Source organism: Dipteris shenzhenensis, chromosome 14 (genome assembly GCF_047967505.1).
Source record: "Dipteris shenzhenensis isolate YYH24624 ecotype China chromosome 14, Dip_SZ_1.0, whole genome shotgun sequence".
Taxonomy (NCBI): Eukaryota; Viridiplantae; Streptophyta; class Polypodiopsida; order Gleicheniales; family Dipteridaceae; genus Dipteris; species Dipteris shenzhenensis.
Genome location: NC_141609.1, coordinates 35101281 through 35124075, shown reverse-complemented (window position 1 = coordinate 35124075; position 22795 = coordinate 35101281). Strand labels below are relative to the sequence as shown.

General features: G+C 46.0%; 1 protein-coding gene across 1 annotated transcript in view; it reads right to left on the bottom strand.

Annotated features, from left to right (window-relative positions):
* Window positions 1–22795, bottom strand: part of LIG6 (DNA LIGASE 6) — a 146310-nt gene that overhangs the window by 87028 nt on the left and 36487 nt on the right. The window contains exons 8-9 of the mRNA XM_087384541.1: window positions 15233–15352; window positions 1151–1198 (exon numbers count right to left, since the gene is read on the bottom strand). Of these exons, the coding sequence (XP_087240667.1) occupies window positions 1151–1198; window positions 15233–15352 (168 nt within the window). The remainder of the gene's footprint in view (window positions 1–1150; window positions 1199–15232; window positions 15353–22795) is intronic.

Sequence of the window (22795 nt, the reverse complement as noted above, 5' to 3'; positions counted from 1 at the left end):
GCCCTTGACAGAGTCTCTCTGGAACAGGTCCATGAGCTGGAGATGGCCCTTAGGGCTTGGCAACACACTGGCAAGCATTGGGAAAGAAACCCTAACCTCAAACCAGTGAACTGACTAGGAGGAAGTGGAAAACGGAGGAAAGGGAGGCTGGGGCTGTATACGAGGAGATGAGATCAGAGGGATGGCGGAGCAGCTCGTTGAAGCGGAACTGTTCCAGGGCCTTGATCCTAACATTAAAAATTAGTGTTCACCAAATGCTTATTGAATCTCCTTTGGTGGCAAGCTTTTTGTCTTTTGATACTTTATACTCCACCATTTGGATTCTCCCCAAAGTGACAAACAGTATCAACTTGGTTTGCACTTAATATTGATGTTCTTCACCAATGCAGCCCACAGCATCATGTACAGAAATATCACAAAAGATGCATAAGGATGAAGCATCTAAATGGCCATCACTTCAACCAGTGATTAAAACTTCAATCATTCGTGACATCTGCTATAGGTTCTACATGAACGATAGAGATAATCAATGATTAACATGCTTTCAAACTTATAGATTTACTTTCAAACACAGTCAGCACCATAATGAGGGCATACTTGAGCGTTCCCTCTTGGGCAATTAATCATTGAAATTGGAACTCCATTGTGTACAATAAGCTTAGGAAATGTAAGAAATGCCCCCCCATGATTTGGATGGAGCAAAAGCACCATTTGCATGCCAAGGCGGGGATAGGCAAGTGGAGTCTCTCTTTTCAAGATCAGCAGAGGGTCTGATCCCACAAGACTACAGATGGGGATAGGCAAATAGATTCTTTTCTTTTCAAGATCAACAGAGGGTCTGGTCCCACAAGACTACAGACGTTTTGAAAACAAAGTTTTTGTTAACTATCCTGGCCAAAGCAGGGCTCATCTGTAGGACATCCTAGTGCCAACTACGATCTGTGTGTCCAACGTGGAAGCATCATCAGGATCAAGACAAGGTAACTAGCGGCCTGTTATGAAGACAGACTAAACATCTATAACTCCAAAACATAACTTTGAAAATCATGCAGCTAGAGAATACAGTAACTATTAAATGAATCAAACTAAATAAAACAGCCCAATTTTTTCAAAAGCTTGAATTAACAATGTAATAGTAAGCATAACCAACCAAGTTTGGCAGGAAGTTGTATGCCTCCACGATAGCAGTTGATGCACTCTGTAACATACTGACAGTCTGAGTAATGCATACTTTGAAAAGATCAGGTCTCTTCCCTATTTTACATAACATTGTAAAACACGTACAAACTGAATCAAAAACTACTTCCTAGGATCAAACTATTTGGCACCAGATCAACCAAGCAACACATGGAGAGCAAGCTTTGACATCTCAGGATGGACTGCTGTCATTGAAATACGATAAAAAATGCTTAAAAGGAGCCAATACTAACTATATTATACACCAACAGCAGCATTAAGGCTGTAGGACAAAGTCTCAAGCAGTTACCAGCTGTAACCAACAGCTGTAACCAATCCAAAAAGTTTCAGCTATGCCTTATGATGCTGTTTGAACCAGATACTGCTGTAAACATCTTGACAAAAGCACATATGATTTCACTGACAGATGATGTTTGATATGTCCTTTCACAAACCCCTCGTGACATTTTTATATTAGATCAACAGCTTGACACCCAAAAAATAGAGCCAAAACTTTTCCACCCAAAGAAAATAATTTTGTATTAATGCTTGAGAAAATACCGACCATACAAATCAGCTATCCGTGTGCCACTGATCGTGGACGAAAATACAATGAAAGGGTGCTGACAACCAACCTGTTTCTAGAGAACCCAACTCATTGCCTAGGGAATCTTAGAAATAGGGATCAACAACCAAGGTGGGGGACTATACAACCGATGGATGCCTCGTTCCGTGAATTTGTAGAAAAAACTATAGGCCAAGCCTTGCAGAAACATGCCCGCATCTCGGTGGTCATCCTGGAACCCATCGTCCCTCGCTCCCATATGGCGCACAAGGTGTAGATGATATCAAGTCAAATGGCTGGGGGTACTTTATTGGCCTCCAATCACCAACTTCAATAGGTGGCCCACATGCTCTAAGCAGTAATGCTGGACACCCTCTCCCAAACTCTATCCTTGGGTGACGGCACAAGCCACAAGCGTGAGGCAGAAGTCATGTCCTGCACCTCAATCCAGAAGACCCTTTGTCATGAGATCTTGTAGGCTGGTGACAACATCTTTGTCAAAAGGCACGACTCCCCTCTGCCAACCAAGCAGCCATGCCCTAGGTGAAGTCTTGCTACATCCTCTACATGGTAGCACGGTCTAGAGGAGTGGTCCCTGGTGGGTCGATGCAGATATTCTTATGATTCAGAAGCACTTGTTCTCAGCCTCGGACATTAGACGATGGTACCATCTCCTCTCGAGACGCGGATTGGAGGTTTGGTGGGTAGGAGCCGGGGGGGGTATCTCAGTATCCCAAACTCTCAGGCAATATGGATTGTTGGAGGGGAGTTCAGCAATCTAGAGTTCAAGAAGCACAAGCAGGGTGGAGCCTCCTGCTCAGTGATACCCTTATCAAAGTAGAGCATGTAGAAGCAGTTCATCTTCATGGTCAACGACCATGATCCATAGCACGAGGCACAGTTTTCTAGACTCCTGGGTTTATTCCTTCTATCAGCATTGGTATGATGGCCTACTGGAGAGACTCAACAGATTCTAGGTGGAAGATTGGGCAATGCACAAAGATGAAGCCACGGCATTCTAGCTGGGACAATGATGCCAGATCACTTCTTGACCTTGCTTCACCTAGAGCAGCACCATCAGGATTCCCTCAAAAGGGGGTGCGGATCCCCGATGCATTGTTACAAGAAGAGAGGATACAACAGGCCATAGAAAAGATCTAGCAGCAACCGAACTCGCCCCCATATAGGACGGTTGGGCGAGGTGGATAGCAGCAACGATTCAAAGGAGTAGCAGCACTTAAGAGGCACAAGTCCCTTTAAGAAATCACTGAGATAAGACTTGGCTTCCATAGAGAGATTCAAGGAACGTAACTCGACCTCTTAGTGACTTGCGGACAAGTGTGAGGGTGCATGCCTTGATCTCCAAGCACAGAGATCCATGTAGGCCATTCTATGGGCTATCCATAGGTGCCACTCATTCTTTGGTATGTGCTTGGTAGGCCTAGATATAGGCAGTTAGGACAGTTAGTACACGTACCAATTAGTACACTAGGTACTACTAGGACACCCTCTCCTAGGGTTTCATCATCTTGGGTGTACTTTGTAACAGTTCTGTCACGAGGACATGAAATTATGGGACTTTTGATTTGTGACTCCCGTAATTTGCACGTGACTGCCTTGAGCCTCTGGGGCGCAAGGGTCTGGCCATGGGACGGGACTTGGGGAATTAAAATTCCCTAGTGGGCCCTTGGAAATAGTGAATGTGTGTCCAGTTACTAGGCAATTAATTCCTAGGGCCAAAGTGTGCAACAGGGGGGCCAAAAGAGTGGTGCAATTTTTTATTTTTTTTTAACACTGCTTTTTGGAGCATAGGGCTTTAAAAGGGGGGGGAGCCCTTCTTTTAGATTCAGTTGGCCAAATTAGTTCCAGAGATGCCAGATCATTAGTTTGGAGCTGCCAGAGCCTGCTAGAGTCAAATTGCTTTTCACCAGGAGGTTCCAAGGCCTGCCAGGGAAATTCGTTTTTACCTAGGGGCCAGTTCGAGGTGATCCAAAGCCTGCCAGGAAAATTCGTTTTTAACCAAGGGCCAATTCCAGGTCATCCAGAGCCTGCCAGGAAAATTCGTTTTTACCTAGGGGCCAGTTCCAAGTGATCCAGGGCCTGCCAAAGCAAATCGCAATTGATCCAAGAGCCTATTGCAGGTGGCGATTTTTGCCAGGGTGTCTATTCCAGTTTGCAGTTTGCTTTTGGGCTCTTCCAAGCTGTTCCAAGTGCCTACGATTGGTTCTAGGGCTGTTCCAGGAGTTCTTGACTTGACCAGGCTGCTTTGGGTGAAATGCAACTTGCTTTTTCAAGATTTCAGGCTCTGCATGAGATTTCGACCTGATTTTTGGGTGTTGTGGCTGGTTTTGGTATCTTTCCAAGTGTGGGTGTTCTATTCTAGGTTGCTTCTGAGCTGTGCCAGGGCGGAATCAACTTATCTCCACAGGATCTAGGGTTTCCCAGCTAGGGTGACCTTTCTTCTGTGGATTTCGGGTAGAAGAAGGCTTGTTTTTTCTTGTTTTTGCCATTCCCTGATTGGTTGCTAGCTTGTTATTACGTTTGGGTTTCTTTCCTCGCGAAGAAAGGTTGATTTATGTTGTTGGACAGTGGCCAGGGAGGCTATAGATTGAAGCAACTCACTGGGAAGTGTTTGGTTGTTTGATTGCACCAGAGTTCAGCTGTTGAGGGCTTTGTCTTGCTATTGTTCAGCCGTGTTTGGCTGGTTGGGCACTTGGATGTGCGATTGCAAGAGTGGTTCAGACAGTGGATGCTACTGGGGTCTTTGTTGCATGCTTTTGTTGGCTGAGGATACTGGATTGTCTAGTGATTGGATGCCGTTCACTGTTTGAAGTTGAGCAGGGAATTACAGGGTGGGCTGGACGGGGAGTCTGCGGGCGTTGGTTTGCCTGTGGTGCACCTTCCCAGAGACCTTTGTAATCAGCCGCTTGGCTTCAAATGAATGTTAAATAAATACCGCAAGGGGCGCCAACGTTTGGGGCAATCGGTATCCTTGTTTCTGAGTAGAAGCGTTCTAGCTCCCTTGTGATTTGTTTTGTGGTGCATATTTACTTGTCTATTTATTCTGTATGCTGTAATTAAGTGGATCCTACCACCCTTTACGTTGTTAAGGCTGGTTTCAGTGGTTCCATTGCCAGGATCCAGCTAACTTCTTCAAGAGGGGAGCCTGTGGTTGGCTTGGTGCACATCCAGCAGACTAGGTGAAGAAGACAGCATACCATTCAGTAAATATGTCACATAGGGAGAGATCCGTGAGTCTTACTAAGGAGGAAGAGCAGATGTCTCAATCTCTTAGTGGTGACCAAGGTGCAGAAGAGGAGACCTGGCATGTTGCATAGCATCAGGATGATCGGACAAATGAGGAGGATGTGGAACTATTCAAGGCACAAATGCAAAGTTTCATGAGTGCTTTCACGTAGTTAACACAGGATCCTCGCTTCCAGAAGATGATGAACTCAGATGTGCAGCCAAAGAAAAGGAAGCCTGATGATGGGGATAGGGATCTTGAAGCTAACAAGCGACCACATGTCACTTTTCAGGATCAGCCCTCTCAAATTCCCTATGGTCAGCGACAGTCTAATAGGATTCCGGGGCCGACTCAAGGTAATAATTTTCATTCCATGGTTTCCGGACAGCAAGGAGTTTTGGCAAACCCGGTTCAGCTAGGTTATTTTGGTGGTGCTTCAATGTTTCAGGCTATGGTCAGCCCACAAGCCCAATTTTTGGGTATGCCTACTAGTCAAACAGTTGGGTTTCAGCCTAGTTTACAGCCCATGGGACAGAACATGATGTATGCCAATGTTGGAGCAGCCCCAGGGATGCAAACAGGTATGCCTAATGCAGCAACAAGTAACCTTGCTTTGGGAAATATGTAAAATTCGGGTGCTGGTCTGGATAGTACAGCTTTTCCTATTGCTGGTTGTGTGGGGGATAGAGTGAGTGCTGCTGTCCAGTTTGCCCAGGCACCTGTTTATGACGATTTGGCACCTCAAGGGAAGTTGAAGGACTTTAAAGAGGTAGGTGCAGCCATGAAATTTGAGACATTTAGTCGAGTGCAGGACAAACTTAAGGCTTTGACCTTTTTACAGTAGTTCGATGCAGCCTACACTGGAGGGAATTTTACAGAGTCATCCAAAGTACGCCAGGCTGCAAGTTTCCTAAAGGGGAATGCACTTCAGTGGTGGACCACTATGGTTATGCAAAACACCACACCAAACACGTGGGTAGGTTTCAAGCAGGTGTTTTTAGCCGCATGACTTACCACGACTTTTGAAGTAGATATCATGACTGCTTGGCACAAGCTGAATTCCAATAATTGCCATAATTTGGAGGAGTATAACAGCAAGTTTTGGGCGGCTTTGTTGCCTGTTAGCTCCTACCGGATTGTTCCTTCACTGAGCAGGTTGAGAAATATTGTTGCGGACTGCCTAAGGAGTTGAGAGACTACTGCACAAAGACTAAAGTCTCCAATATGTCTCAACTTATCGAGAATGCTAGCACGGCATATGCTTTGATGCAAGGGAGGACTTCTCAGTTCAAAGGTGGACAGAAGCAAAAATCTAAGAATGGATCTTGTGGGGATAAGTCTGATAGAAAAGCTAATCGTCAAAAGGATGAACGTAATCGCTTGTCTCTAGAGGAACGACGCGCTTTATATAAAGCTGGCAAATGTTTTATTTGCAAAGAGAAGGGACATCGGTCCATAGATTGTCCCAACCGTAAGAGGAAGGAGCTGGCTAGTCACACGGATGAGCCACGGAATGTTCCAAAGGGCAAGAGTTCCTAATTCCACAGTGGGTTGTTTACGGCTGGTTTTGTATAGCGCGGTATACACGTACTTGTAAAAAGAATTTTGTACGGCAGAGTTTGCCACTCTTTTTGGCATCCGATTCTAGATGATGTATACGGTTTGCAAGATGGTGTTTTCCCTGCTACTTTAATATGCTCTTTTGTCATGAGGTTTCAGCAAAATGAAATTGCTATTTTTGTCATGAGGTTTCGACAAAAATAAGAATGCTATTTTTGCCATGAGGTTTCGGTAAAATATGCATGTTATTCTTGTCATGAGGATTCGACAAAATGGGAATGCTCTTTTTTGTCACGTGGTTTCGACAAAAAGAGAATGGATTCCCCTAGACCTTGGTTCCAGATGCGCAATTCCTGGAAGTGGTCTACGTCATGCATCGTTGGCCGCGATGTATGTGGTGTACTAGTCACGGTGGGTGTACTAGTCGCTTGGTTTGCAATGCTATACGTATTTGTTATCTGCAGCTCTACACATCGTATATGCACTGTTGGTGATCTGTTGGCGGCGTGGTTGGCTGTCCACTCAAATTTGGATTTGATATCTCAGGTACTTCGGATGTTCATGATATACCACTAGTGTGGGTCTGAAGAGATGGCCATAGGTGGGTAAAGCATGCATGAACTATCCCTAGGAAGTACAGTCTGAGTATCTATGTGCATGTATTAAGTGTTTACATATGCTCATGATGTACCACTGGCAGTGGGTCCTTAGGGATGGCCATACGTGAGGTGGATCGCACATCGTGAGCAGCATATTGTTTGTGAGTGCATGTATGCATGTATGTGGAATGTTTACTTGTCTTTTGCCTAACAAACATTGTTGTGTCTCCACTTGGTTTTCTTTTGCAAGAAATCGAGAATGTTTGCCTTCTTTCAAGAGGGGGGTCTGTCACGAGGACGTGAAATTATGGGACTTTTGATTTGCGACTCCCGTAATTTGCATGTGACTACCTTGAGCCTCTGCGGCGCGAGGGTCCGGCCATGGGGCAGGACTTGGGGAATTAAAATTCCCTAGTGGGCCCTTGGAAATAGTGAATGTGCGCCCAGTTACTAGGCAATTAATTCCTAGGGCCAAAGTGTGCAACAGGGGGGCCAAAAGAGTGGTGCACATTTTTTATTTTTTTTTAACACTGCTTTTTAGAGCATAGGGCTTTAAAAGGGAGGGGAGCCCTTCTTTTAGATTCAATTGGCCAAATCATTTCCAAAGGAGCCAGATCATCAGTTTGGAGCTGCCAGAGCTTGCCAAGTGCTGCTAGAGTCAAATCACTTTTTACCAGGAGGTTCCAGGGCCTCCCAAGGAAATTCGTTTTTACCCAGGGGCCAGTTCTAGTTGATCCAGAGCCTGCCAGGAAAATTCATTTTTACCCAGGGGCCAGTTCTAGGTGATCCAGGGCCTGCCAGAGCAAATCACAATTGATCCAAGAGCCTATTGCAGGTGGCGATTTCTGCCAGGATGTCTATTCCAGTTTGCGATTTGCTTTTGGGATCAGGCTATTCCAGGTGCCTACGATTGGTTCTAGGGCTGTTCCAGGAGTTCTTGACTTGACCAGGCTGCTCTTGGTGAAATGCGACTTGCTTTTTCAGGCTTTCAGACTCTGCAGGAGATTTCGACCTGATTTCTAGAGCTTTCTGGGTGTTGTGGCTGGTTTTGGTATCTTTCCAGGTGTGGGTGTCCTATTCTAGGCTGCTTCTAGGCTGTGCCAAGGCGGAATCAGCTTATCTCCACAGGATCTAGGGTTTTCCAGCCAAGGTGACCTTTCTTCTGTGGATTCCGGGTAGAAGAAGGATTGTTTTTGCCTGTTTTTGCTGTTCCCTGATTGGTTGCTGGCTAGTTATTACGTTTGGGTTTCTTTCCTCGCGAAGAAGGGTTGATTTAGGTTGTTGGGCAGTGGCCAGGGAGGCTATAGATTGAAGCAACTCGATGGGAAGTGTTTGGTTGTTTGATTGCACCAGAGTTTAGCTGTTGAGGGCTTTGTCTTGCAGTTGTTCAGCCGTGTTTGGCTGGTTGGGCACTTGGATGTGCGATTGCAGGAGTGGTTCAGACAGTGGATGCTATTGGGGTCTTTGTTGCATGCTTTGGTTGGCTGAGGATACAGGATTGTCTAGTGATTGGATGCCATTCACCGTTTGAAGTTGAGCAGGGAATTACAAGGTGGGCTGGACGGGGAGTCTGCGGGCGTTGGTTTGCCTGTGGTGCAGCTTCCCAGAGACCTTTGTAATCAGCCGCTTGGCTTCAAATGAATGTTAAATAAATACCGCAAGGGGTGCCAAAGTTTGGGGCCAATCGGTGTCCTTGTTTCCGAGTAGGAGCGTTCTAGCTCCCCTGTGATTTGTTTTGTGGTGCATATTTACTTGTCTATTTACTGTGTATGCTGTAATTAAGTGGATCCTACCACCCTTTACGTTGTTCTTTCATTGCAACAATCATTATAGCAATATGGATTTTTGCTCCATTGCTTCCACCTCCTTTGCTTTCTTGCTTGCCGTAGTTAGTACACTAGGTACTACTTGGACACCCTGTCCTAGGGTTTCATCATATTGGGTGTACTTTGTACTAGTTTTTTCATCGCAGCAATCATTACAGCAGTATGGATTTTTGCTCCCTTGCTTCCACGTCCTTTGCTTCCTTGCTTGCCCTAGCTTACAATGGTATCAGAGCAGTTCAGGGCCTCTCCCCTTAGCTATTTCCAGCCACCCCAAGAACTACAACTCATTGCCAACTGTTTGGCAGCCTCTTCTTGCTGTTCGTCAGTTCATGGCTGCACGTGTGGTCACCCAAGGCCATCTGGAGGAGTTTCATTGCCAACAACCTATTTCATGCTTGGTACTTCATGCATCTCTCGATTCAGCAAGAAACAGACTACAGTTGCTACTTCTAGTTATGAGGCTGAGTACAAAGCAACTTTTACAGCTACAATGGAGTGTGTTTGGCTCCAAAAGTTACTTGCAGATCTTCATGTATGTCAAACAGCTCCTACTATCATCTTCACTGATAGTCAGAGTGCTTTGGCTGTTGCACGGAATCCAGCTTTCCATGCCCGCACAAAGCATTTGAGGTTCATTATCACTATGTCAGAGAGAGATTGTCAACAAGTGATATTCAATTGTCTTATGTTCTCACTGAAGACAACTTGGCAGATCTCTTTACGAAAGCCCTAAGTATGAAGCTTTCTGGCGAGCCTTGAACTTAGTACCTTTTGTAACTTGATCTGTTATGCTCTGTATAATCATAGGTTGCTAACAGGATGAACATGTGCAACCATGACATTAGTTCTTCAGGTATTCTGAGACGTGTCCAGGATACTTCAGCCCATACCATGGAGGGGGTTTTGTAGGCCATTCTATGGGCTATCCATAGGTGCCACTCATTCCTTGGTATGTGCCTTGTAGGCCGAGATTCAGGCAATTAGGACATATGGTACAGTTAGTACATGTACCAGTTAGTACACTACGTACTACTAGGACACCCTATCCTAGAGTTTCATCAAATTGAGTGTACTTTGTACTAGTTCTTTAATTGCAGCAATCATTACAGCAGTACAGACTTTTTGCTCCACCTCCTTTGCTTCCGTGCTTCCACCTCCTTTGCTTCCTTGCTTACCCTAGCTTACAATTTGCACATAGAAGTTTTCTTACCACTCCTCCAGGGCATGCTAGGTCTAGCAAGGGGATAGGGTGACCAAGCAGGTCTCCTAGACCACTGACCCACAGTCAGAAAGGACCCAGCCTCAACATTTACGTGACAGACCGGTCACATCCACTCAGATCTGCACGTCTTTCTATTGCCAGCTGTTTTAGTAAGAGGAGTCCCTAAAAGTTCTTGCAGCCCGAGCTTCAATGTGGGTACACACTCCCTTAGTAGTCTCCCAGAGCATGAGCAAATAGGTGTGGATGACTCATTCACAGATGAGGAGCTCTTGGAGGCCCTCAACGCCCTCCCACCGCAAAAGTACCTAGGCAAGGATGGCATGACTCTAGGAAATCCCTAGAACTATAGTGGACAGGCCTAAGGTACGTCTCCAACCATCTACTCTCTCTCTCTCAGTCTCACCCTCTGTCTGAGGGTGGTCACATGTGCTAGGAGTGAGTAGTGTACCCATAGATTTGAACAATTCTTGCCAAAAATGTCCCATAAACTTGGCATCACGATGACTAACAATTTCTTGTGGCAGTCCATGCAATTTGAAGACATGTTCCATAAATTGAGATGCAATCATTGAATCTGAACATTGGGTTTTGGTTGGAATAAAGTGAGCAGCTCTTGTAAGCCTACCAACAAAGACATATATGCTATTCAAGCCTTTCGCAATAACAAGAAATCCAATGATAAAATCCTTCAGTATATGAGCACATTTCCATTCTGGAATGGGTAAAAGTCTCGCAACTTTGACAAGGGGTCACTGCTATACGTACAGTCCCAGGGAGCACCCCAATTGTGGAGGCACAGATTGTGAGCATGCAATCTGCCATCAAGGAGACGTCCAGATGGGTCGACATAGCCAAACGGGAACCTGCAAGGGTAACCGTTTCGGCTACCCTCCTGGAGCAACAGCAGAGAGCCAGCAAGACTCTCAACATCAGAGTACGTGGAATTCCTCGCACTGAGGCTACACTGATGGCAGGTGCGACGGCCTTCGTGACCACTACTCTAGGGGCGATTAAGCACATGATTGAGAGAGCATGGCGGGTAGGGAGGGACCCCAACCGAAAGTAGCCTCTTATCATATGGTTCCATGACGCCTAGGCATGACTTTCGGCTTTACGTCATAGGTCAGCCTTACGAGACCAGCCAACGATCTCCATGGATGAGGACCTCACTCCACTGCAGGTTGAGGAGAGGCACTTTCTGTTGCAGCAGCAGGATCAGGCCCGCAAGGAGGGAAACTGGGCAGTAGTATGAGATGGACGACTCCTTACACGCCCCCGTCAGGCACCCACCTCTCCTCCTAAATAGGGAGGCCGGGTCTATGAGACTCAGACATCCGAGACCCTATCCTTTACCATCTGGAATTGTAATGGTACCTTATGGTCAGAACCAAGGAACTTCTCGGAATCCTATACAGGTCACGACATAGTATTTTATATAGAGACACATCAAAGTCCAGAGCGCCCACTACCAGTAGTCAGCGGGTATACATGGGAGTCTACCTACAGAGATGAGACAAGGGATACAGGAGGGGTTCGAGGGTCAAGACTCAGGAGCAGTCGCGGTCCTTTACAGATCCACACTTTTGGTGAAGCAGAGAGATCCACACTCCAAGTTTCTCTGGATCCAGATTTGGCACATGGATATCCAGGATCTATTTATTCCAGTTTGCTACTTTCCCCCCGAGACCTCCCACTTTGCTAGAGATATTCGAGGGGAGGATGAGACATCCCCATTTGCTGCTCTTTATCAGTCCATTGTTGACTTCTCTAGCCGCGAAGAAGTCCTCCTAGTTGGGGACTTCAATGTGAGGACAGGCGCTCGTCGGGCACCACTCCTCGACTTCAAGGATGATTCCACTCTACTGCCAGACATTGACCTTAAGGAGGCAGGTATGCTACGAGTTTCGACCGACAGATGAGGACCGTTCACATCCTATGGGCAGGCCCTATTAGACCTTGGCAAGATGCATGATCTCATTATTTATAATGGTCTTGACAGATGGCCCGCATTAGGTGGCTTCACGTGCTTTCCACATGGGGGAGGCTTCAGTGTTGTGGACTACATCATGGGATCCCTTGCCTTCACATCTCGCATCACTGACTTTACCGTAGCACCTCTCCCTCCAGAGGCTGATCATACCTATCTTTTCTATAGCATTTCTACCCCCCACCACACAGCACTTTCTACCCCATTGAGTTCTTACTCCACCTACCATGATATACGCTTTGATCGCAATCACTCACCTACTTACTCTGGCCGTCTGTACATACTTCTTGCATACATTGACTTTATACCCCTATTAGAGGATCGTGCTGCCCTAGTCACACGCTCACTACACGAGGCTGCTCTTCACACCTTCCCCCACACCACCCGCCCACCACCACCTGGGACAGTACCCTGTAATAGCTGGTACGATAATGAGTGTAAGGCTTTACGCCGTCAGCTTAGATTCAAAACCAAAAACAGCCTTTCGAGCGAACCAGAGACGCTACGTGAGTACCGTCGACTGGTACGCAAGAAGAAACTTGACTTTGTGCGCCAAAACAAGGAGGAGCTACTGAACATTCTGTTTAGTAACAACTCTAAGGACTTTTGGCGGAGATTTCTAGAGGGACGGTCCCCCTCACCACTCACTGACACTCAGGTGTGGTCTGATTATGCACGCACGCTCTATAATATCACAAATCAGTTAGCCCCTAATCTATCACATATGCCATGCCCCACATCTTGCACCCTCTTCACTAGGTAGGGGATAAAGGATGCCGTAATGAAACTTCATAATGGACGAGCGAAGGATCATGAGGGACTATGCACTAAGTTCATTGCATATGGGATTAACCTCCTAGCCCCGATCTTAGCAAAGCTATTTAATGAAGCTGTTTGCTTCGGGTTTCCACGCATCTGGACCATTAACACTATCTCACCCATTCACAAGGCAGGGGATCCCATGATCCCGGAGAACTATAGGACCATTATGATTGGACATGTCATGTCCAAGATTTATGCATCAGTACTTGATTCTGAGGTTAGCAAATTTGCGGAGTGTCGAGGTCTTAGAGCAGCAGAACAGGCCGGTTTTAGGCGGGATCATGGGACCATGGACCACATTCTCGTACTCAGATATATCATCGAGGAGGCGAGGCACGGAAGCAGAGGGTTTACTGTTGCTTTGTGGATTTTCGCAAGGCATTTGACGCCGTTCTGAGAGCCCGCCGCATACGACGCCTACAGGATTTGGGTTACGACCAGGAGATCATTTGGGTTGTGAGCGAGTTTCAAACAGAGTCCGGACATTGGATGGACAAACGAGATCATGAGCACTATCGGGGTCAAACAAGGGTGTCCATTATCACCTACGTTGTTTGGCCTCTACATTGATGAGCTCGAGACAGTGATGCAGACACAGGGGGGGTAGGTTGCCCTCTCGCGGGCACGCTGATCCGGATATTTCTTTACGCAAATGACGTGGCTCTCTTGTCTTCCTCAGCAGAGGGGCTCCAGAGACACCTTGACGCACTACAGTCCTTTTGTGAGTCTCATGATTTGAAAGTCAACTTGGGTAAAACCAAGGTTACGATCTTCAATACATCTCGAGCCATCATGCACGAGGAGCAATTCGCATTTGATGGGTCCCTTGTTGAGGTAGTTTCATCATACGCTTATCTTGGGGTTGTCTTTTCCGGACCCATCTTCACTATGAGACCCGCGATGCATGCACGCCTGAGCTGAGAATATGCTTCATTGGCTAGACTAGGCAGTGCTTCCGCTCTCACTTTCAGGATCCACGGACCAAAGGGTTGCTTTTTGACTCCTTGGTCCGCCCAGTAGGGATGTATGGCAGTCCATGCTGGGGGCCAGACTTGTCGGATACAGAGTGGGCCAAGGTGGAGCGGCTACACGTTCTCATGTTATCGCGGATGATCCGTGGTAAGCCATCCGTTCCTCACCAGATCATTCGGGCGGAGTTTGGGTCACCCCCATTACAGCTAGATGTTGCATTTTAGGCCATTACGTATCTGTACTGAGTCAGGGAGTATGGGGATTACACCTCCGGGCGTAGCAGGATACCATGGCTAGCACTGTCCTCTTCTATGGCACTTGCAGCAAGGGGAGTCCAGAGGTGCTGGTATGCACGCACAGAGAGATGGTTTGCGGGACGAGGGAAGAACAGTGACGCCACTAGGCCGCGCTCTGCTTGTAGGGTTGGTGGTCCCCTCTTCTACCAACATCCAGTGCAGGATAATTCGAAAAATGGATTTCGGCCATCTTTTCCCTGCCAAGTGTTTCAATGGATCTCATTTGAGTATGTTGTTTGATCCCTCAAAATAATTTCTGGCGCGTGTACTACAGGCATGAGGAAATCTGGTTGTCATTATTTGCTCCCTTGAATGGTTTCTGGCACACCATACTGGAGGAAGTGGCTTCCGGTGTGACCTAATGGGGCAAGGCATCATGTCATAGCTCCTTAGCTTCCTCAACCATCTTTGTGGAGCAGCTTTTTTTTGTTCTCCATTGACCTTTCGTGAGGATTGGGATAGACCTTCATCACCTGCTTCATGAGCATGCTTTGAGAGGTTTAGGATGGAGTTAGCTCTACCACCTCTAATGTAATGACTGTACTTTGGTACTTTGTTGTTTTAAATCAAATATATTACTTTTTCCGGGGGGGGGGGGGGGGGGGGGGGGCTGAAAAGGTTCCTAACAACTATATTTGGCCTCTTGCTTGATGGAGCTCATCCCTGCTAGCCAGTCGATTTTCCAAAAGAAGTACAGCTCGAACTTAAGGAGAAGACCTTATGCAAGACATCTCTTAAGGGTATGAAAGCACCAAGTAAGACACATTGGGCACATATATCCAGTTTCTTAAATAAACAGATGGAATTGCACTATAGCAGCCCATGTACATACAATCACACATGCATCTGATTTGATATTTAGCACAGACCAAGGGTTTATCCACCATTATTCTGCAATGTGCTCTTCCATAAGCTACATATAGTACGTACACAGAAAAAGGTGAAAAATGAGCTGCTTACTTGAAGATCTGTTTTCAACTGCTCATTTCTCTCAATTTTTGAAGAATTGTGTAATACAATGGCTTGAGCAAGTGCCGGTAAAACACTTCTCATCATTGCCCCAATCCTCATATTCTGAACCTGGAGGCACCAAAGCATAAAAACCAGGAATCATCAATATTTACAGTTGTCACATACTCAAATTTTTGGAAATAGAAACGTGTACTCTAAAGCTTTGAGAGCCAAAAAAGACTAAATGAGAATTAAAATTGCATGACCACTATGTGTGCATTGTTGAAGAACAATAATGCTTCATTAAAATGATTGCCCAAGCAAGAAAGGGCAACATGATAGTGTATATTTTTATTATTTTGTGTATACCCCTACAGTGAATGGCAAAGATGGCTCAGTGATCATGAAAACCATATTCTAGACAGCTAAAAAACTGTGAATCTGTTGGAATATGAAGCCAAAGTGAGTCAAAAATGAGTGTACTAGGTGTCTAGTAGGTGTTTTATAGTCTAGTGAGTCCTATGGATGCCACGTGTCATATTGGGAGTTATCCCATATGCATAGGTGTTCATATGTGTGTGTGTGCTCTTATATAAGAGCTGTACTTGTCTAGTGTCAAATCAATCAAGTATCAAGCTACAAGCTCTTTGGTCTACATGTGAGTACTCTCATTTTTGTTCATTGCTCTAGTCATTTCATTTCCATTTCATTATGTCTCCTTTTGAGTATCACTTCCTCTCTCCCTAGCCTACCCTCTCTCTCTCCCTCTTTCCACCATGTTCCTTCATATGGTATCAGAGCCTCCCTTCCTACCTTCCCCTCCTTCTTGCTCTATCTAGACAATGAGAGAAGCCCACAAATGAAAGCTCCCCTCTACTCTAAGGTAGAGCCTCCCTTCCCTTAGCCTCGCCATCAAGTACTCCGGTGTCCTAGTGATTGCTCCTGGTCCTCATTTGTGAGTTCAGCTCACTCCCGTATCAGTTCATGGTTCTCCCTCAGCATTGGCGGACATTCCTCGTCAGTTGGTCGCCAAAAACTTGTTTTGGAGCAGTCCAACGGCTGTTTTTTGACCTTATGAGGTCCAATTTTGACGTTTTTTGACATTTTGGCACTGCCCAAACATAAACAACCTTGTCTTGCACCATTTCGAGAAATAAAAAAAATTCTGATTTTTTGTTCAAACGTCCGTACGGACCTCTACAGGCGGATGCGCAACAATGCCAGGAGTCCGTACAACTTGTCAAAAGACGAATCCGAGCAGTTTTAGGCTACTTTTTGGCAATTTTTTGCTCAGATTTGGACTCCCGTGACCTCCACCAGTGATTTGAGCTTCCCGAGCTTACTCACAAGTCATTTCAACTGTACTGACACTCTGGTACATTGACTTGAGGCTTCCGACAGCGGGGAATACTCTTTTCACATATACCTAGATGAATCCAGGAACATTACCAAACTCATCCTCTAAAAACACAACATAGTGCAGTTTCAATCCCATGACAGTCACTCACAAGGTTGAAAACCATAAACTCCATCATGCATAGCAGGGACTAGCTACTATGACATCCCCACTGATGTCACCAGCACCCAACAGTGGGTGTAGACCATAGTATAAAAATATGCTCTCACATACAAATCCACAAAAATACTCTTTTCACACCTCGTCATCTCCTACAGTACATTTTCGCTCATTTTTTTGAGCCTCTTCTACGCATTCAGTGACTCTCTGATCGGCACATTGAGAGTCATGACGTGATCTCCCTTGGTAGCTGCTCTTATGGTCTTCATCGACACATCTTCCGAGGCATCCTTGACATGAGCATCTTCGACACATCATCGACGAGCAAGATGTGCACACTTTTGTGCCGCAGCTACTTCGGGCACATGGGTTCTCTGCCCTTGCTATGCATAAAATGAATGAAATATATCTTTACTACTTTCTTGTTTGAGTCAAGGGTACTCTGCCCTAGGTTGTCCCCTAAAATGAATGCAAATAAATCATGTGTGTTGACTCAAAGGTTCTCTGCCTTGGATAGTCCTCCTAAAAAGATGTATTTTCCTATTTTGTTTTGGTGTGTGGCTCCATGTCTCTCATTAGCCCCTGGAGCCAGAAGGGGATGTACTGTGGGAGCCATGTATTGGCTTTGATAGGTTTAGAGGGGGATGTATTATGGGAGCCATGTATTAGCTTTGATAGGTCTTGTTATCAGGCCTGGCCGGGTTCCAGGATGTTGGTGTATTTCTAGACCTATCGTCACCTATGAGCTGGTCATGTAGCCATGCTATAACTTTGAGCCTCTGAGCATGTTGAGTTTCAAGCCATGAGAGTGCTTGGATCAACCTCTGAACACGCTCATACTTTAGCCTCTGAGTTACATAGGGTGCACAGTTTGATGACCATCATTGTCATGTTCTGTTCTTGGTTGCATTCCAATAGTCCCTCACCTTAGACTATCATTGTCATGTTATGTTCTTGGTTCCATTCCAAAGTGAGTCAAAAATGAGTGTACTAGGTGTCTAGTAGGTGTTTTATAGTCTATTGAGTCCTATGGATGCCATGTGTCATATTGGGAGTCATCCCATATGCATAGGTGTTCATATGTGTGTGTGTGCTCTTATATAAGAGTTGTACTTGTCTAGTGTCAAATCAATCAAGTATCAAGCTGCAAGCTCTTTGGTCTACATGTGAGTACTCTCATTTTTGTTCATTGCTCTAGTCATTTCATTTCCATTTCATTATGTCTCCTTTTGAGTATCACTTCCTCTCTCCCTAGCCTACCCTCTCTGTCTCCCTCTTTCCAGCATGTTCCTTCAAAATCTCCTACCAATTAACCAAAACACAATCGCTACCTTTGATTATGTTTATTCCTATTAAAGAAGTATGTTGTTTGAAAGAAACTTGTGTTATCTAGTCACCCTTTTGTGTCGCATACTGTGATGGATGTCCTAAACCTACCAGGTTGCCCAATTGAAAGGCATACCATCCTATATTCTTTGGCTCAAGTTTTGATACCAATGAGTATACTAGTAACACTAGCACCCATTGATATCATCCAGATACATAATAATTGAGCTATCATTCCAGGGTATCCATTGGGGCTTCAACATCTCCGGCAAGCATGTCTCAGCTGATGGGAGAAAATAACGTGAGAAGGAAAACTTAACCTTTCTTTGCTTTGTTGAATTAATAGTCCATGACAACCCGCGATCCCATACAACCAAAAAGACAAGCATTTTCCTTAAGTTTTGAAATGGTCCCCAATGGTGCAATATGTATGGGAACGATGAATATCATGAAAGAAGAAACAATATGAGTTGGAACAATAAACCCCATCTGTAACCGTGCACCACCTTACACCAGACCTTATCTCATCATAATTTCTATGAATATGTCCATCCCTCTGACCCTAGGTCAAGTGGACCCTAAACAAACGGTCCAAGCCTCATAAAGTGCTTCAGTGACTTGCTTGTTGAAGTGCTTTGGGGACATTCCATTGCACACAAAAACGTCAAAACAATACTGTGTTAATACATCAGAACCCAAATCCTTCAAAGGTCTACCAAACGTGCAACCTACCCTATAAAAACTAGGCCGATGATTAGCCTGAATTAACCATAATGATGACGGATCCTTTTACAATGGAGTTAATTTAAACTCTTAGTAGACAATCAAAGGCCATTTTGATGAAGTTTGATCATGTTGACCAAAGCATCCTACGTCTTTTTGGTCCTGCAAGGGTCCTAAGGGATGACTTGGTTAGTGAGTTGCTAATCAGGGCCATAGTTTTGAAGTTAGTTCATTTGGTCAATTTGACCTTGCAAATTATGGTTAGTATGAGGCTTAAATGTGGGTTAGTGGAAGTTTAAAGGCTTCTAATGTGTTTAGGTTTTAAGGTTTTTGTTTGCTTGTGGAGGTCCTAAATGTTTTTTTGTCTTTTATCCTAAAGCTTTTGTCTTTTGTTAGGTATCTCTCTCTAAAGATGGAGGCTCTCTTTGTCACTTGTATGACACCACATTTATATTACTTTTGCCAAAATAGGCACTCTTCCCTACTTTTATTTAATGGCTCATCCACCACACATACACACACATGCCCCCTCCCCTACATAGGGAAGCATGGTCTATGAGACTCAGATATCCGAGACCCTATCCTGCACCATTTCGAACTGTAATGGTACCTTATGGTCAGAACCAGGGAACTTCTCGGAATCCTATACAGGCCACGACATAGTCTTCTATACAGAGACACATCAGAGTCCAGAACGCCCTCTTCCAATAGTCAGCGGATATACATGGGAGTCTGCCTACAGAGATGAGACAAGGGGTACAGGAGGAGTTCGAGGTTCAGGTGGAGTTGCGGTCCTTTTCAGATCCACACTTCGGGGGATCATTTCAGTAGAGCAGAGAGATACACGTTCCAGATTTCTTTGGATCCGGATACAACACATGGACAGCCAGGATCTGTTTGTCGCAGTTTGCTACTTCCCCCCGGAGACCTCCCACTTTGCCAGAGATATTCGAGGTGATGATGAGACATCCCCATTTGCTGCCCTTTATTAGTCCATCGTTGACTTTTCTAGCCGCGGAGAAGTCCTTCTAGTGGGGGACTTCAACACAAGGACAAGGGCCCGTCAGGTACCACTTCTTGATTTCAGAGATCATTCCACTCTACTGGTAGATGTTGACCTTGAGGAGGCAGGTATGCTACGGGTTTCGACTGACAGGCGAGGTCCATTCTCATCCTATGGGCAGGCCCTATTAGACCTAGGTAGGATACATGATCTCATTATCTATAATGGTCTTGATAGATGGCCCGCTTCAGGTGGTTTCACATGCTTTCCACATGGGGGGGGCTCCAGTGTTGTTGATTACATCATGAAATCCCCTGTCTTCACATCTCGCATTATTGACTTCACTGTATCACCTCTCCCCCCAGGGGCTGATCATACATACCTTTTCTTTCGCATCTCCACCTCACTTCGCACAGCACCTTTCACCCCACTCAGTGCTTACTCCACTTACCACGATATACACTTTGATCGGGATCACTCACCTTCTTACTCTTGCCGTCTGTACATACTTCTCGCTTACATTGACTTCATACCCCTTTTAGAGGATCGTGCTGCCCTTGTCACCCGCTCACTACACGAGGCTGCCATTCACGCTTTTCCCCACACCACCCGCTCCACCCGCCCACCACCCCCTGGAACCGTACCCTGTAATAGTTGGTACGATGATGAGTGTAAGGCCTTACACCGTCAAATCAGATTCGAAACCAAAAACAGTCTTCCGAGCGCACCAGATACGCTACGTGAATACCGTAGACTGGTACGGAGGAAGAAACTAGACTTCGTTCATCGAAACGAGGAGGAGCTACTGAACATTTTGTTTAGTGACAACTCTAATGACTTCTGGCGGAGATTTCTAGAAGGACGGTCCCCTCTGCCACTCACTGACACCCAGATCTGGTTTGATTATGCACGCACACTTTATGACATCCCAAATCAGCCAGTCCCTAGCCTCTCACACATGCCTCGTCCCACATCCCGCACCCTCTTCACTAGAGGAGGGGTAAAGGATGCTGTAATGAAACTTCATAATGGCCGAGCGAAGGATCATGAGGGACTATGCACTGAGTTCATTGCATATGGGATTAACCTCCTAGCCCCGATCTTGGCAAAGCTTTTTAATGAAATGATGTTTGGGATTTCCACACACTTGGACCATTAACACTATCTCACCCATCCACAAGGCAGGGGATCCCATGAGCCCGGAGAACTACAGGACCATTATGATTGGACATGTCATGTCCAAGATTTATGCATCAGTACTTGACTCCGAGGTTAGCAGACTTGCAGGGTGTCGAGGACTCAGAGCAGCAGGACAGCAGAGGGTTTATTATTGCTTTGTGGATTTTCGCAAGGCATTTGACACGGTCCCGAGAGCCCACCTCATACGGCGTCTACAGAACTTGGGTTATGACCAGAAGATCATTTGGGCTATCATGGCACTTTACAAGAGTTTCTGGCAGAGTTCGAGCAGGATCCGGATGGACAGACGAGATCATGAGTACCATCGGGGTCAAACAAGAGTGTTCTTTGTCGCCTACCTTGTTTGGCCTCTACATTGACGAGCTTGAGACAGTGATGCAGACACAGGGGGGTGTAGGTTGCTCTCTTGCAGGCACGCTGATCCAGATTTTGCTCTATGCAGATGACGTGGCTCTCTTGTCTTCCTCAGCAGAGGGGCTTCAGAGACACCTAGACACACTACAGTCATTTTGTGAGTCTCATGATTTGAAGGTCAACCTGGGTAAAACCAAGGTCATGATCTTCAATACATCTCGAGCCATCATGCGTCAGGTGCAGTTCACATTTGCGGGGTCATCTGTTGAGATAGTTTCATCATACACTTATCTTGGGGTTATCTTCTCCGGACCGAGCTTCACTATGGGACCCGCGATGCAAGCATGCCTAAGTAGAGGGTATGCCTCGTTGGCCAAGCTAGAGAGGCAGTGCTTCCGCTCACACTTTCAGGATCCACTCACCAGGTTATCCGTGAGGATCTACTACAACTACACACTTTTCGGACCTGGTTGGAACCGAGTGAACTCCCAGTGAAGCTTAGCTTCTACAGAGATCACTTCTTACATACCACAGCCGAGGGTTTCATTGACCCACCAGGATACACACAGATTCACCTACCCCACTCGATGAGGATCTCTCTTGGGCAGTTCCGCGTCTCTTCACACAGACTTCGCATCGAGAGCGGCAGAGCAGAGCGACTACCCAGGGAGCGGCGCATATGCACACTATGTGACATACAGGAGGTTGAGACAGAGGAGCATTTCATCTTCAGGTGTCCTGTGTACTATGAGATCCAAGGACGTTTCCACTGCCTCTTCAGAGATAGTTATGGGATTTTAGTCCATTTCCTCTCCTACCCAGACCAGCGGTGTTTGGCAGGTTTCATTCATGAGGCACTTAGACACCGCGAGAGGATACTCCGAGCACGGAGACAGGAGCAGACTTCTTCCTCGGTTGATCCCTCTCAGAGCTCTATCACGGAGTTCTTTCAACTAGATCACATGGACCCCAACGAGACGAGGCCTCGACATGACCGTGACCCGGAGCCCGTGAACCGATAGCTCAGACAGAGGGTCGACACACAGATCACACTTGGAGACATCCCCTCCTTGTTTAGAGTCGGAGCCCGACCGACGGGGGTCATAGTAGCCCTAGTTAGATGCAGAGCTACGACCAGGAGACGTGCCAGGACCGCACCTCTGAGTGGCCGACAGCACTCTATTGCCGACTTCATGCCTCCACTGCCTCATCCATCCTGATATCTTGCTGTTGCTGGGGATGATGATGATGCTGAGATTGATATATAGTCGACCATCGACATGGCTATGTTGTACTTAGGACTTAGGACTTAGTACTGCCATTCTGCATTTTTGCATTTTTTTGCATTTTGCATTTTGGATTAGTATGGATGCTCATTTAGTAGCTCCACTACCACAGCTCGTTGTATCAGGATTTTCATAGTCTCATAGACCCATTGGTCTTCCGAAGA